This window comes from Sphaeramia orbicularis, chromosome 13 (assembly GCF_902148855.1).
Source record: "Sphaeramia orbicularis chromosome 13, fSphaOr1.1, whole genome shotgun sequence".
In the NCBI taxonomy this organism is placed as follows: domain Eukaryota; kingdom Metazoa; phylum Chordata; class Actinopteri; order Kurtiformes; family Apogonidae; genus Sphaeramia; species Sphaeramia orbicularis.
Genome location: NC_043969.1, coordinates 32,388,540 through 32,405,128, shown reverse-complemented (window position 1 = coordinate 32,405,128; position 16,589 = coordinate 32,388,540). Strand labels below are relative to the sequence as shown.

The 16,589-nt window shown below is 37.2% G+C and overlaps 1 protein-coding gene across 2 annotated transcripts in view; it reads left to right on the top strand.

Annotated features, from left to right (window-relative positions):
• Nucleotides 1-555: 555 nt before the first annotated feature.
• pitpnm3 (PITPNM family member 3) overlaps nucleotides 556-16,589 on the top strand; it is a 123,535-nt gene continuing 107,501 nt past the window's right edge. Inside the window, exon 1 of one of the 2 annotated variants that reach the window (XM_030152203.1) lies at nucleotides 556-1,094. In XM_030152203.1, the coding sequence (XP_030008063.1) occupies nucleotides 1,070-1,094 (25 nt within the window). In that variant the 5' untranslated portion in view covers nucleotides 556-1,069. The remainder of the gene's footprint in view (nucleotides 1,095-16,589) is intronic. The other variant, XM_030152204.1, reaches the window with a different exon arrangement.

The window sequence follows — 16,589 nt, the reverse complement described above, 5'->3', positions numbered from 1 at the left end:
GTTTTTGTCTTCTTTTGTGTGGTTTCATTTTTGTTGTTTGTACAAATAACAATGTTGTTTCTCCAGGTTTTAGTCAAGAGCAAAAATTCAGTCTATTAACTGGAAAGAAATTATAGTTTGACTGATACTATGGCAGTGTTTTTAGTCGTATTGTCCAAGTCAAGTCTGATTTCTCTGATTCACCGGTTATTACAAAAAAATATGAAGAAAATACAATGAAGGCTACCTTTAAAGTAAATATGTAATGAGTAAATGCATGATGTCCAGGCTTGCAGCAGCCACAGAGACTACAATACAACATAATACCAAATAGTGACTTCTCCCTACTTTAGATTTTATATTATCCCATAAGGAGTCTATTATTCCTCATTCCCTTGAGGGAGATTTCTGATGAATTGCCCTCAAGCATCCTCTCAATGTGACTTAAACTGATGCAATCTTCTCAGAGCCAGTTCCCCCCACCCCCCACCCTTATCTGAGACACTTCTTTGGTATTTTTATGCCAAGTCAGAAAAACAGTGAGACCAGCAGAGGACTGTAACGGACGCCCTTCAGCATCCACATCCACAGCCGCAGCCGCAGACGTGAGCACCACTGGAGGCAGTCGCGCTGCAGAGCCGGGGCTTGTTTGGAGAAACTCTGGCTGATGTTACGCGACGGAGAGGGAAGAGAGAAGCAAGGAGCTGGGCGGGCATGACATGTGAGCCAAGTCTGCACAGATACAACAAATGCCCAAAGTGTGGAGCATGCGGCAGGGGCGGGTCAATGCTCAGAGGAACCTGGCACAGGTGAATGAGGGCGCATCTGCAGATTTTTGGCTTCCTTCCACCCCCCTCTTTGGCATCTCCCCACGGTGAGAGGACACACAGGCGGCTGCTGTAGCTTCCTTGTGCCCGTTGTCAGCCTGCTTCGGGTCTGGCAGGCGTCAAGGTGCAGGGACGGATGAAGCGTCGCTGTTTCCATTAACTAACGGACCAAACAGTGGCGCGCTGGAAAACGTGACGGCTTCGTCCAGTGACCGCAGACACTCTCACAACACGCACAGACCCACAGGGGAGACACAGACACTATGTCAAAGGAGACCAGAGGAAAAGGTAAGGGGGGATACTGAATGCGTGATCTCGTGCAAACAGGTAGATGGAAACCTGCGTCTCGTGCTGGACGTTGGCGCGCACTGTCGCGTCCTGCATGAATGGTGTTAATCTGTAGGAATGTGCGACGATCTGTGCACATGCCATCCAGGACTATCCAGCAAGGATCTGTCCCTAAATGTGTCTGTCATCCACTCAGCCCTCTGTCCTGACTGTTGCAACGAAATGTGTCAAATTCCGTGACGCTGCGTGGATAACCCACTCATGATCCATATCTTTGGTACCGATGATGGACTTAAATCTGCTGTCACAGATCTGTGCCATCAAATATGACTGTCTCTCACCATAGCCTGGCGATGAGATGCTGTGTCACTATTTTTAGTAACAGCTATTAAATAGGTTTCTAGATTTGACCACAGTAAACTTTTGCACTGGTGAGAATTCAGAACCAGGTCACTGAATCTGCAAGACATGGGACAAAACACTATTATCTGTTCATAACATGTCACCATTGAAAACGGTCATCCAGGGACGGATTCATCTAGGAAAAGTGGAAAACACCACTGGAGAGTTCAGTGCATTGACAATAATAGCGCCCACTATTTCATGCAGCTCATCTGATTGTGAAAATAATCTGCTATAGCCTTTCTAGGCTGTTAAAGTGTGTTGACACAGATATTTCTGCAGAATGAGAAGGTTTATTGGTCATTTATATGTTTTTTATAGGCTGATCTATTCCACCTACGTGCATCATGGCTTCAGTGACATCTGAGTGCTTCATTTTTTTTATTAGTATTTGAGTAATGCAGTTATGTTTCCATAGGATTTGCTTGTTAATTTCCAGACTGTCTTTAGTGTATTTGTTTGTGCACTAACAGGGTTTTCCTTTGGTTCATGTTGTTTTTATTGTTAAAATAATGCTCATTTTACATCTATATTATTAAAAGATTTATAAAATATCTCAAAGAAAGACAAAACAAATCTTCTTTCACCATATAACAGGTGACTCACTTCCAAAAAGCTTATTACCAGCCAATAGGCTTCATTTTTCTGTTGAGCAGTAGGGAAATCTTAGATCTCAAGTCTTTTGTTTATGTGGCTTTTAATAACTGGGAAAACATGACATATCTGAGGTTTCCAATGGAAACTGTTTGAGTCTTAAAAACCTAATGAAAATGCTGAAGGCAACAACATTGTTATAGTGAGATTTTCTTTTTTTAGTGTCAGCTTCAGGGTTTGGGTGTTGTGAAAATGTGGGGTCTGATGAAGTGTCCATGAGCAATATCCACCAGCTTCAGGGTTGTTCTCTGAGTGGCCTTTGTGTTGTGACCTTTTCGGCGAGGCGAGAGTGGAGAGAGAATTTGCCTGCAGGGATCAATAAAATATCAGATCACTGTTACTCTGTGTTGTGGCTGAAAGTGTCAACATAGGAAAGGGCTTTTATTTTGGATAATTTGGGCTAGAGATGCTAAATGAGTAGGACTGGACAATAAAACAGTGGTGATCATTATCATAACATCATTTTATATCATATTGCAATATGGCAATATGGGATCAATAAAGTCTTATCTTAGTTCATATCATGGCCATGCTTGTCTTTGGAGGTCAGTGGCTGTGATTATCATGCTATAATTTCATATTATGATGTTTAGATGTTTAATTTATTGCTGAACAGGGGTTTTATCATTATGATGGTTCCGAACGTCCAACTTCTGCTATGTTATGCTGTTAAGTTTGTCATGTTCTAACTATAAGGTTTAAAACCACAAATAACTGTCCTTGAAGCAATTTTCATCTTGTTGAATGAGGACTCAGATTGCAGCAATTTTCTTGATGATGAAAAAAAAAATCTGCAAAATGAGCTCTAAACACCAATTTGGAGATTAAAGATGTGTTTTCATCTTGTTTTGTATCTTTGTTCTTAGTGACGAATACTATAAAACTACAAATAACCATGTTGTTTCTTCAGGTTTTAGTCAGGAACAAATAATCAGCCTTTTAACTGGAGAGAAATAGTGGTTTGACTGATGTGAACATTTTTATCATGACATGTATTTAATTTTATCGTCCAAGTCAAGTCTGAAGTCTGTGATTTGACAGTGATTTACAGGTTATTACAAAGAAATGAAGAAAACACAAAGAAGCATTCCTTAAAGTCAGTGTATTTTGTCTTCTAACATAGGCATAGAAATGCAATACTATAGACCAACTTAGTCCCACTTGAGTTCCCATCTCCATTTTATGCTTTGAAAAGTCTTGCAAATATGAAGGTGCAGCAACTTAAAAAATATATAAAATGATGTGAATGGAAAATATTTCCCGCTCAATTTCAGCAAAGTTCTGCAGATTCAAATAATGAAGAGTTAGATTCACCATGAGATGTGAGTCAATGAAGCATTTAATAAAAAATCCCATCTGTGATAAAAAAGGAATGAATAAATATAGGAAAGTTCAAGAATCTGTCTTTTATTATGCAAAATTTTGAGTTTGTCTTTGCATTTAAATAGCTTTTCTTTGGATTTGGAAAAGCGTATTGCAGATTATCAGTATGAACCAAAAATTCATCTCATGCGTCTTATATGTTTACCAATAGTTTGCTCTATTCTACAAATCAAGCACGTCCCTCTGTTTTTAGCAATCTCACAAGACAAATGAGTTTCCCTGAATGCATGGAAATCATTTTATTTGTCTCATTGAATGGTAGTTCTTCTCCAGTTAATCTTGATTATATTGCAGTGAGATGCATCGTAAAATTCACACAGAAATTACAGTGCGAGGCTTTAAATTGTTTCGCTCGTGCTCTGTAAAATGGTGTGAACCCTATGATGCTCCAATGTGCTGGTGGCAGATTGATGGCCATGTGGAATGCTGTATGTGAGGTCACTGTTAGTACATTCATAGCTCGGGCATACACTCTGTCTATTTCCATTAAATACAGTTTGACCTCACTTTTCAGTTTAACTCGTGAAGCAGAAGCAGTTTTTCAACATCCCACCAATTTACTATATAAACACAGACATTATCTCCAACAGCTGTGATACAAGTGATGAGGATTCCACTTTAACCCTTTAAATCCTAGCCTAAAACGGTCCATCTGAACTATTTTTTCTTAATATCACTATAAAAAGGTTCGAAAATACGCTGTGAGTGAGTCATTTTGCCCATTTTTCCCAAGCACTTAGCCTAGAACTTTCAAAATCTACCAGTCATTTATAATTTACTGCCAGTTTATACTGCTAAAATGGCTTCTTCTCCAGCTTCTAGTACAGGCATGGGTGAAATTACCAGAATGACCCAATAAACCTTATAAAGCACAGCATCTGAGGTTTAAGAAACCGTTGAAATTTTTCCAATTGCACAAACAGTGAAAGAGTTACAGCCATCCAAACTGCATAGGTGTGTCAGCGATGACACGTCAGGTTTTAAAGAGTTAAAATCTAATTTAAAATATCTTCGTCTCTAACTTGAGTGTACAAATATGTGCCTTATTTTCCAGGAGCTGTGAATTAAAAACCAAATAGGCAGTCACGCTGTTTATTTTCACATTAAAGTGTAACCATCACTATTTATGGATGATATCTAAGCTTTACAGTTCTCATTGCGTTTTCCCAGCTACTGTGGAAACATGGCAGTCTGCCCAGATTTACTGTCTATCAAAACAGAGCTCTAGTTTTAATCATCCACATATTGAAAGATAATATGAGTGGAGTAAGAGGGATTTAGAAATTATAAGGCCGGTGCTGAGAAAAATATAAAATTAAGCAGGTGAGACATTTTAGAGAATATTAATAGATCTGTCGGTTTTATTTTTAAGTACTGAGCACATCCAATTGGCTATTAATCCAGTAATTTTATAAGAATCTTGTTTAAGAGTCATATATTTTTGGATAACACACCAGCTGTGGTTTGTCTGTTCATGTGGGCAGTTTGAATTCACACCTGAGAGTGCTCCCTTACAAAACACAAGGCACAGACGACCATAAGGATTAATGGCTTTTTAATGAGAGCTGCACTAAACCTGCTGATACGGGAATTCGCAGCGTCAACTTAATCCTTGAGGAAACAACTGGATCTGCATAGATCTGGCCCGATGCTGGAAATGCACGGTGCTGCCAAGCCTCTTAAAGAACTTTTGCTTCTCTAATCACCCTCAGTCGTCACCGTCCAGTAGCTGTTCAATAACCATAACGTGACTCAGTGCAGAGCCTTACATACTCTTCATATTTTGACGAAATTGAATCACGTCTGAAGGATATTTTTCATTTGCTGTCCAAATAAAATAAACGGGGCTACCTGCTGTGTTGCTGAAATTCAACGTCAGGCTAAAAATAGAGCAGAAGGATGCTGATGAAAAGTCTCCCTTCTCTCCCCTCAGTGCCTCTCTGAAGGTGAATATACTGAATGCTATCCATTATCCCTGAGCACCTATGTGTTTGTGTTAAATACAGTTTTGTGTGATGTTCAGTGCTGATCCGGAACAGATTACGGCCACCTTTTGTTGTTGCCAGCGATTCTCCTAAGGCAGTCATTTTAAGGCGGATAAATACTTCATATGCTGTGTTATTCTCTTGCTATAGACTGCTGTGTTGCTGTACTGGCAAATGGTCCCCCGACAGCCTCGCAACAGTAGCACCATGATGTTCTCTGAATGCTACAGAGGTGTATGCTAATGCATTCAGCCTGTGACCTCTGTTATTTTATTTGTTCATACAAACCAGTGTTAATTTAAATTTAATAGGTGTTTGTCATGGGGATGCACACTGGGCCTGTGTCGAGGAGCAGCTCTTAACAAGGCACACAGCAGCTGGCCCGCCACTGTTTGAGGTCAGAGACAAGACGGTGGCAGGGGACCGGCTCACCTGGAGCTGGGCACTGGCCGGCATGTTGTTTGTCATTGTTAAGAGTCTTGACGTCATGCTGGTGTCGGAATAGTAAATGGAGGACTGAAACAGCATTTTCTGCTTTGCCTTTGGTGAATCACTTTGCATCTGTGGCTATGAAAAAGCTCTCAGTCTCTTGAAATAGGCTTTTTGAAAGCACAATTACTTAGCTCTCGAATTTTAAACTATGTGAAGAAGCATTTAGCAAGTGTTAAATTTTAAATATTCTACGCTCTCCTGCCACTAAGGAGCAAAGAGATGTTTTATTTACTAAGTACACCATTCTGGTCTATAGCAAAGTAATGGACCTCAATAGAAGAAATCAATCTGCAACAGTTGTATTGGCATGTAATGCTGTGTTCATGTTAATAACCAGAAAGCCACAGGGAGCCTTCAGTCTGCTCTGATTATCCTCATTTAAACCACCTAATTTGTTGCATAAGCTCAGACATTTTGAATACATGAACATTTTAACACTTTTTTTTTTTTTTTACCAAAACATTCTTGCAGGTGAGAACTGATGAGCTCCTTCAACAGTGACTCAGCATTAATTAATATTTTACTCTGTTTTTTGACGTCTCATTAAGCTTCCATTAACCTGGAAAATAAATGAAACATTATTAATAGTGATGGTGTGTTACACGTGTTGATGATCAAAACCACAGCTTGTGAAACCAGAAGCATAAAGATATCAATTCAGGTTAAAGGTTCAATGTGTAAGATTTTCGAGTGTGTGTAGGCAGTTGTTTGTTGACTCAGTTTCTAAGTAACAATTTTCTCATTTGTCTACGTCCGTGATAACAGCTGGTGAAGAGGTTCTTTTGTTTTTATTTGCAAAATTCCTTATGTTCTTCAGTCCCTTTCTTCTGCAACATTAGATAAATTCTCAGAAATGAAGTGAGCTGACATTAACAAAAGACTCCAACACAACTTTGACATGAGCACAAGCAAATGTTATTGAACCTGTTATATCTTCTGACTGTAATTAACTTTATAGATAAGGATACAGATGCCAAGAGTCCTGAGTTATAGTAGATTGTAAAGTCAACCTTTGGTGCCTATTCTCTTCAGGCAATTACTAATATACAGTCATATCAATAATGTACTGAAGGGAACATTGTATCTTACTCATACTATGGTGTTGTGTCATTGGTTGGTGCTACAGCTGCATTCTTCTTGCTTTAACCCATAAAGACCCAGTGCTACTTTTGTGGTAGTTCTCTGATTTTTTTTTTTTTCTCTATATTTAACATTCCTTAAGGGGGTCATATTTTGCCAAAGCCACTTTTATTAGTCTTTGGGACATTTGTTTGTGTATTTGGGGACCCTAATAGTTAAAAAGTTTGAATTTAAACCCTCCAGGTGCTCCAAAGCTATCTTTATATTCATTTTGCCGATTACCTAAAATGTTCAGTTGTTGTATTAACGAACACAAGTGGCTGAACGCGACAGAAAGCACGGTCAACAACCTGGAGGGGGTGGGGTGTGAAGTGGCTTATTTAAATTTAAAGGGCCAGCGCTCAAAACGACCTTTCTGGTGTCATTACTCAAAAATATTGTTGACGATGGGCCTGTGGAGTTGAATTAATGAAGAATTCAGACCCAAGTATAGCATTTACAGTTTATGTAGACTACAGGGAAATATTTTAAAATGCATAATTCCATTTAAAAAAGGAAAATATCACTCCTTTAAGTGATTTGTCAACATTTATCATAAAATAATCCTTTGTATTTTGCATTTTTCCAGTAAAAATCTGGTATTTTCCAGTATTTAATGTACTAATTATGTAGATGTTCATAAAACCTCAGATTAAAGTTAAGGGTTAGTATATCAAAAACGGAGAAAACAGAATAAAAACTGATATTTTCATCAAAATATATCATTAATTGAGCATCCACTGTCATTGATCCAACTCCATGGGTTTTACTGGTGAATCAATGTTGTAGAAGATGACTGTGTTTTCCATGTTCCCTATGGAGCCTCTGAATGTCCAAATAGGTCATATATGATGACCATGAAAGATGACAAACTGCATTTTACACCGATTATTTACATGTTTTGATAGGATTAGTGGATCAACAGATCAACAGGTATTAAACATTTTAGATCAGTAGATGATTTTGGCTGCTGGTGTATGTTTGTAGCATTATGGGTTAAGATGTTTATGAGTAAGAAGAGGGTGAATGTGAGTCCTTTTGTCACTTTCAGAAGGAAGTTGCAGTCATCCGATTACCTCCTCGCTCAGTACATATCCAATATAAAATCACAAGACCATTAAGTGTGGTCATAATGATGTAATGCCTGCATACACGGACGTCTTCAGGCTGAATGTGCTGTAAGTGACCACAGCACAGACAGAAAGGGGGGGGGGGGGGGGGGGATGACAACACTCACTAATGATGATTATCAGGTAGCTGTTGCATAGCAGTCCATTAATAGTCAATACAGACTGCGTTTACAGTAGCTGCAGTGCAGATAGATAGCATCCAGAGGGGAAATATCTCGAAGGTGACCGATTTAACATTTCTGAGGAGAAATTAGTCTCCTCCAATTCTCTCATTGGCTATTACAATTGATTTTTAACTGTGCACTGAAATGAGGTTTAATTAAATTAGAGGACGGGCTATTAATAGCTACCTCCAGCTCACAGCAGATGAAGCTGACTTTTCTTATTGTTTACCTTTTAGTTGATGATAAGATGTGCAGTCTGGGTGAACGTTTAGCACAGAAACACAGGGAATCGCAGCCGTTTTCCTTCTCCCTGTGTAGATTCCACTTGAGTGTGGTTTCCATCTTTACCACAGCATGTTGCATGTTGAAATGAGGTCTAGAGCCAGTTTTCATTTCCCTCTCTTTCTTCATGCAGCTAAGGAAAATGTTATTGGATTTCTTTTTGAGAAATGTTTCACAGTATATCACACTCTTTTTCATCTTGTCCAATTCTCTGTTGTAAGTGGCTTACATCATCATTTGGCCTTCCTGCTCATCCTCAATGTGTGACGGCAGCAGTTGCTATCACATATGATTTGGCTCTTTTGGGTACTGCTAGTTGCTCAGCGTTTATTGGATATTAAATACTGCTAATGACAAAAATAGGGAAATTGGAGCTGGCACTAGAGTAACTGGCCATCTGCGTTGGAGAGGAGTGAGGGCAATCAGAGATAAAGCACCAGTTTGAATGAATTCCTTTAGGATGGTTTCAACTGATCAAAAGTAGATTATGTTCCTGATAAAGAGAGAGTCTTCTTCTGCTCTCCCTTCAAACTGTAGGCCCACTCATTACTGTCAAAACCCAGAGTATTATGAGTATCTCCTTTGAATTTATGTTGTTGCATATTCACATTCATCTGGAAAACAATCAGATTCCATGCATGTTCATCTAATGTTGATCAGAATGAGTTATACAGAAAAAGGCTGTATATGTAAACATCCATACTATGCATTATGTGGAGTTTTTTCGTATCATTCTGTACACATTAAAACTGAACTAGTTTATAATAATGGCTGTATTTAAATGGGTTGTATGTAGTATTGCTACTTTGTCGTGTTAATAAACGACCTAATGAGAACTGAAGTTAGGCCTTGATTATAGAGATATAAATGGAGAAGGATTTATGTGACCACTAGAGGGAGTATTGAGTCACTCTGTCTGTCTCTCAAGAAGTATGGTTGTATTTTTCGCCACTGTAAAACACAGCTCTAAACAAGTGGTGCCAGGCACAACAAACCCCGCCCCTATTTCATATTTTGCCCATGATAAGTAAATGGGAAGATTTTAAAAATTCATAAAAAATTTGAACTTTGACCTACTGTTCCCAAAATGTAATGAGATCTTTTCTGGGTCACTGGTAATCTATAAACCCAATTTGGTATGAATTCAACCAATAGTTTTGCTGCTACAGACATGTGAAAGTTAGCCCATTATAAGTAAATGGGGGAAAAAAAAGATGAAAAAAAAAAAAATCATAAAAAATGGAAGCTTCAACCAGCTTTTCCTAAAATGTAATGAGATCTATTCTTGGTCACTGTCAATCCATAACCAAATTTGGTATGAATTCAACCAATAGTTATGCTGCTAGAGTGTTATCAAACAAACAAAGAAACAAACTGAACCAAAAAAAAAACCAACAACAAAACAATACCCCTTGCCTCCCCTTTGGGGTAATAACAAATAACAAATGGAGTTTGTTGCTGAAATCACAGTGTTTCTTCTACATGGGTGAGTTTGATTATGACACTTGAAAGTGTAAGTTATTATTGTTGAGTATTATGTTAGTTGATCCACAGTTCAGTCTAAACTCTGACTGTTTTAACTTTGTTTGGTTGAATCCAAACAGATCTTTAGTGCAACTATTGACAACACAAGCCATACAGAAAATGGAGGCTGTTTACTGTGGCTGTTTTCTGTCTTAAAACAGAGCTAAACTAACAGAGCTATAACGTAAACTATCAGCTGAAGCATGAATGTATGCATGATTATAAGACACAGTGTTAGTTTGACTAACTGAGTTTTAGTTTGAATGATCAAACCTGATGATTCTATAGTACAGATGTGTGTAAGCACTGAGCTTTATACTTTATTGAGTGAGTGATACAGTCTGTGGATACATAGCGTTGATTTGTTGGTGGTTTTGGTAGTCCTAAGTGTGTTCTGGTACGTGACTACCCCTGCTGTTGAGAGTTTGGAATATCAACACAACATATAACCCCTGTCAACATTCAGTTTATTTTGGGTCACATAATAACATGTTGCAATAGTTTCATTTTAATCAAACTGAATAACAAAATGTACATGTTCACCAAATTTACAGAGAGCGAAAGTAGGATGATCTGGTTAAAACGGTGAATCTCAGATTTTGTATTTTTCAGTGTCATGGATAATTAATCTATGTCAGGTAAAGAAAAAAAAACATAATTGAAAAACTATTCTCTTTACTAAAACTACATGCTGTCATTTGTGAAAAACAAAAGTAATATACATAAAAAATAATACACGTATAATAAATGTAAAAAAGTACCAAGCAATAACTAGCGAAACATATTCACAATTAATGCTACAACAACCTAACAGATTGTAACCTGTTGGCTTTTATTGAGCAAGAAAGGTCTGTAGTTTGAATCTCAATTTTGGACTTTAGGCATTTTTCACAGTTGTCAAGAAGCAAATACTTGATTAATTGAATTAATTTGATATAATGCCAAGCCCTTCCTCAAATAATGAGTTCTCATTTTTCATTAATCCAAAAATAATATGACTTACCCTTATACTACATCCATTATTCAGTTTTCAGTCCAGGTTTCCAACACATATCGGTGTCCTCTAATATTTACACATAAAAAAACTCAAAAACACTGTAGATCAGTGGAAGTCTGTGGGATGACACTGGTCATTTCAGGTATTGAAATAAACAATCAATGCTGTCTCATGCCTCTGATGAGGACAGTATAAAATCAATGGTGCTGACTAATTGCCACCAGACTCTATTATAACGCATGTCCAACAGTTGTATGAAAAACCTACACTAAACTGGTTTATCTATGTAGACTTATAGTCGACTATTCCCAATGAGGCATTGTTTTCTTTATGTTTCTAGTTTGCTTTGCTAATGACAGTCCACATATATTGATTAGCTGTTTGTTTAAGCTCTTCATTACCATCAAAGGAGATGAATTATACAAATTGTGTGGTAAATGTAACTTAAATGCAGCATGAAAAGCCTTAAGCGTAACTTGTCACTTGTCTCATATCTCTGTATGTGTATTCAGTTACTCTGTCTTTGGTTGATTTGTAGTAAGGTTATATGAAACACCTCATTTACTGTAGGTTGGTGATCTCATTTCTGCTTGATGGAAATTTGAAAAAGTACAAAATATAGCAATTCAGGACAAGTAGTGCATGATAGAAAATAGATGCATTTGTTATTTGTCTGGAGTGATGTGCCGCTTTGTCATATTGCTGTTTGAGGCAGTAGTGCTGGATATTTTCCATCTGGAGGATTTATAGTGCTTTTCTTGTTTTTTCTTTTTAAGAATTGGCTGCACTGTTTGCTCAATTTATACGACTTGGTATAAACACCAATTGTGGTGTAAATCCTTCTGCATGTCAGTTGTTAGATACTCTTCTATGAAAACCCCTCATACAATTAATTCAACTTGAATTAAAACCAGTTATATTATGACTTCACATCGAATAAAAGTGAAGCAGCAGCCCCACTACAAACATGAGACATGAAATACAGATTGTGGTTCTTGCACAATCCAGTTGGAGGTGAGAGGAGCTGAATTTCAGAAATTTTGAGATTTCCAGTTGTACAGTTTTTTGTTTTATAATTGATTTTATATAACACTGAACAATTTTGCAAATACTACATTGTAACTCTGTTAGAATGTGTGGTGGAGATAGGGATGTAACGATTAGAGATTTTGGTGCTGCGATTATCGTCAGAGAAATAATCGCTGTTTCATGATTACTATGATTATTTCGTGGGGGTTTATACGTGGGGATGTGGTCCGTGCCGCGCATACCTCACAATGGGTAGACCATACAACTGTATGACCTTGGCAAAGTGAAAGTGAAACTTAACACGCGTTACTGATTCCTCTACATCTCTCACTGTTGTGAAGCTCCTTTACCTTTTGCCTATCTGCTGAAACTTCACTATCTTTCATTTGAGGGGGCAGGATATTTGTTTAAGGGGGTATTGCCCTGTCTTGCCTTCCCCAGAACCAATGCAGTTTGCCTTGGGATCAAACAGAGCATGTTTACTGCATCAGTTCACAACTTCACCCTCCCAAAGCTTGTATGACAGTCTGAACTAGAGAAGAAAGGCCTTACTGTACCAAAGCTATGCAGACAGATTGTTGTGAATGGGTTGCGCAATGGTAGCCTGAAGCTGCATAGATGACAGTAGCAAATGCAAACTCTATGGAAATGAAAGTGAGCCCGCATTGAAAATATATTTACAGTCCAGACAATTCAGAAATATGTCCGCCCCGAGACAGACGGTCGGCTTGTTCTTTCTCTGTCATTTTCACTCATGGAATGTTGAATGCAGTGCTTGTGTAATGTTGCTTTCATTCTGTGTGAGAAGCACATATTGGCGTGTCTTTGGTTCCGCGCTTAATCTACTGTACATTATGAGGCGGTTTTTGGCAGCCATGACAATTAATTAACTGTGATGTTTAAAATTGTGATTAATCGTAACACCATGACATCGTTACAACCCTAGGTGGAGCTAGAGTTTTCATGTGATTTTACACACAGCTGGAGGCAGCTGTGCAATCCAAGGTTAGATGTTATCTTAAAAGTATGATTTTTAGAAGAGTAGTCTTGGAATACAGTATATATGTGATAGGGAAGATAGAAAGATGAATGAGTTCAATTATAAATCTTTCAGGAGCTGCCCTCAAGCAATTTCTTATTTCTGTCTCAGAGTTACCGCCCTGAATCTGTAATTTGAAGCATCCTCAACAGCTGCTTTTCAATAGAAAACGTTGCCTTTGTATTTCACCTTCATAAACTAACACGTTTCTATAGACTTTTACTTAAATTGTATATATCTAGTGGGCAAATTGCCATGCACCATGCAGATTAATAAATGATAAGGTTTGCTTCAAGCTGAGTCAGAGCAGGAGACTCTCCTTACATCATCATCGCGTATGAGTCAGTCAGAGGAGAAGATTCACACTTTCATTCATAAGAAACAAAATTATTATTTAATCTTACTTTTTTAAAATTTATGAACACAGATTCAGCACAAACAGATGCTGGTTTAAACATAGCAGTTGGATATTATTATTATTATTATTATTATTATTATTATTATTATTAATAATAATAATAATAATAATAATAATAATAATAATAATAATAATAATAATGATAATAATAATTTGGTATTATATTTTTTTTATATATTAAACAGATCTCTGTTGATCATATCAGTTCTGGATTTACTCTCCTCATAAGGTTTCCAAACAAATATGCAGCCTCATCCTTCCACCTTTTGTTTACCTAACTAAATTTCCACCTGTGACAGAATCCTTCTGTTTCTAAACAGAAAACAAACCAGGTGGTGTCTATTGGCTGAGAGTCAACTGAAAAGGAAAAATGGTTTTCCACCAGGCTCTGGTGTTTCTGTTCCTGGGCAGAGACATGGGTGAACTACTGGTGAACTTTCTCTGCATATGGAAAGTCTTTAAATCTATCAAATTTCAAATATGAAAGGTTCAGGTTTCAAATATGCAGCATATGTTTTTTTTTTGTTTTGTTTTGTTTTTTTTAACCACGGCAAATTGAAACATTAGCTCTTAAACTGATGCATCTGTTTTACAAGCTGGTTGGTTGTATTATTTGATAAAACCATATTAACTGATTTAAGCTCATGGCATTCTGTAAATACAGCTGTGATGACAACAGTGATGTGACCTTGTGAAGTTGGAGGGTGAAGTAAAAACAAAGAGCATCAGCATTTTAACTGTGTTTTGGATCATCTGTTGAAAGTGAACTATGATCGAAAAAATTTAAAATATTCAACTGAAAAAAACAAGAAAACACCATTAAAATGCTGCATTGAGGTGCTGCAATATAATTCAAAACCTCTGGATCTATTCTATATACCAATGCAGCAAATATAGCCAAAGAAAAGTCATACACTAAACTAGCGTTTCTTTTCTAACAGTAAAATAAATAGAATAGAATAGAATAGAATAGAATCTTTATTTTGTCAGCTGTGGTTCACACACATAAACATGCACTACACACCGAAATTTGTCTTCTGCCTTTAGCCCATCACTAGATCATACAAAAATTGTATAATAAATAAGTAAATATATAAATAAACAAACTGATGTGACCTGATATTCCTGGGTGACACATCTCAGTATGACCCTGACACACATGTAGAGATACATACCTGTATGAGTGACAAATAGTGGGGGTGTAACCTGTGATTGCATTGGAGATGCTCCAGTAATGAATACTGTCAGCCCAGCGTTTCAACTGGCTTCAGGCCTCTGTGTAAATGCTGCTGGAAGTGGATAATGGAAAGAAAGAGATGAAAGAAGGATGACATGAATCACAAGCAACCTTGTGTTGCTTTTTAAACACAAATAGCTTTTCTCTGAACAGACCCATCTGTGCGTCTCTGTTTGATAGTTTTTCTCATAAGTTGCACACTCACTCTCAAAAGCCATTTTGTGCCACTTTAATTTTTCAGACCATAGCAATGTGATCTGAGTAATTGGTTTAGTACCAGGTGACAGTGTTTGAACACTATTATGTTACAGAAGGTGCAGCATACTGATATCTAGTGCACAAACACAAACATCTTATTAACATAATGCAGTCATAAACCCTTATCATAAACTCAACTATCACAAGTGAATGACTCATTGTAACCCACACCTAATTATAACCTTAACCCTAAAACCACTTCTTAAAGGTTCAGTATATCTTTGTAAGATCCTGTGTTTGGTTAAACTGTTTTAGTTAAGGGAATATCAATTCTAGTTCATGTATTGGACAGTAATGCATCTTAATGCTGGATGCCACCTGCTATAAAATGGAAAAAACAAGCTAAAGCTTGAGCTAAAGGTAGTTAACATGGCACTGTGATATGTCAGACAGTGAAAGGGATCTACTCCCTCAGGAAAAGACAGTGACTCTTTATTTTCAGAAAATTACACACTAATGAAAACATAATTATAAATATTATATTCCACTTCCCAAAACTTTTATAGAATCAAGATGATCTAAAATGTCCTCCCCAAAGAACAATAACAATAACAAACAATACAGATAGATAGATTAATTAGGGTGACAGTATCGGCAGAATGTTTTGTTGGTATTGACCAATGGCTAACATCAATTTCCCCACTGCAATTACTGACTTTAATGGGTAATAATTGCTGAAAATATTTTAAATTACACCTAGAATGGAACAGATTTTTGACAGTTTGATGTTCAGTTCCAGATTTATCAATTCATTTCTTCGCCTTAGGTGTTTATCTCAACAGTTATTCAGTTTCTGGTAGTCAAAACCAGTACATCTTCAACTGCTCATGGTCTTGTTGCACACTTTTTGCTTCACCATATGCTCACTCACTTACTCAGACCAAATCCAATTTAACTTTGGAATTGATATTGTGAATTATTAAACACCACAGTTGCAAGCTAATCACACCTAACACCTTCCAATCCAATCAAACAAATTCTCATTGCTAATTTGTTGGTGCATATAAGAAACTATACCTATTGTTCTTGTAATGAAAGTGTGATCGCTACAAATACCACTTCTTTTAATAGCTATCAATGTGTTTTTGGTACTTCATTTGTTATTTTGATATCATGGCGCATTCATTTCTGGGTATGACCAGTCTACAAGGGGAGACCCTGCATGCTTGTAATTCTTTCTTGAGTGAGGCACCAGTTCGAGTTCAAATACAGATAAATTCATTGTATTAACCCAAATATAGTGAGTTGTGCAATTTTCTATTGTCATTGTTTTACCTGCAGTAGATTGTTGTCTGCATTGACACATTTAGGAGATGGACAACAGAATTAGAATTAGTGAATAAAAAAAGCAAATAACCTGAGTGTTGCGTACAATTAAACTG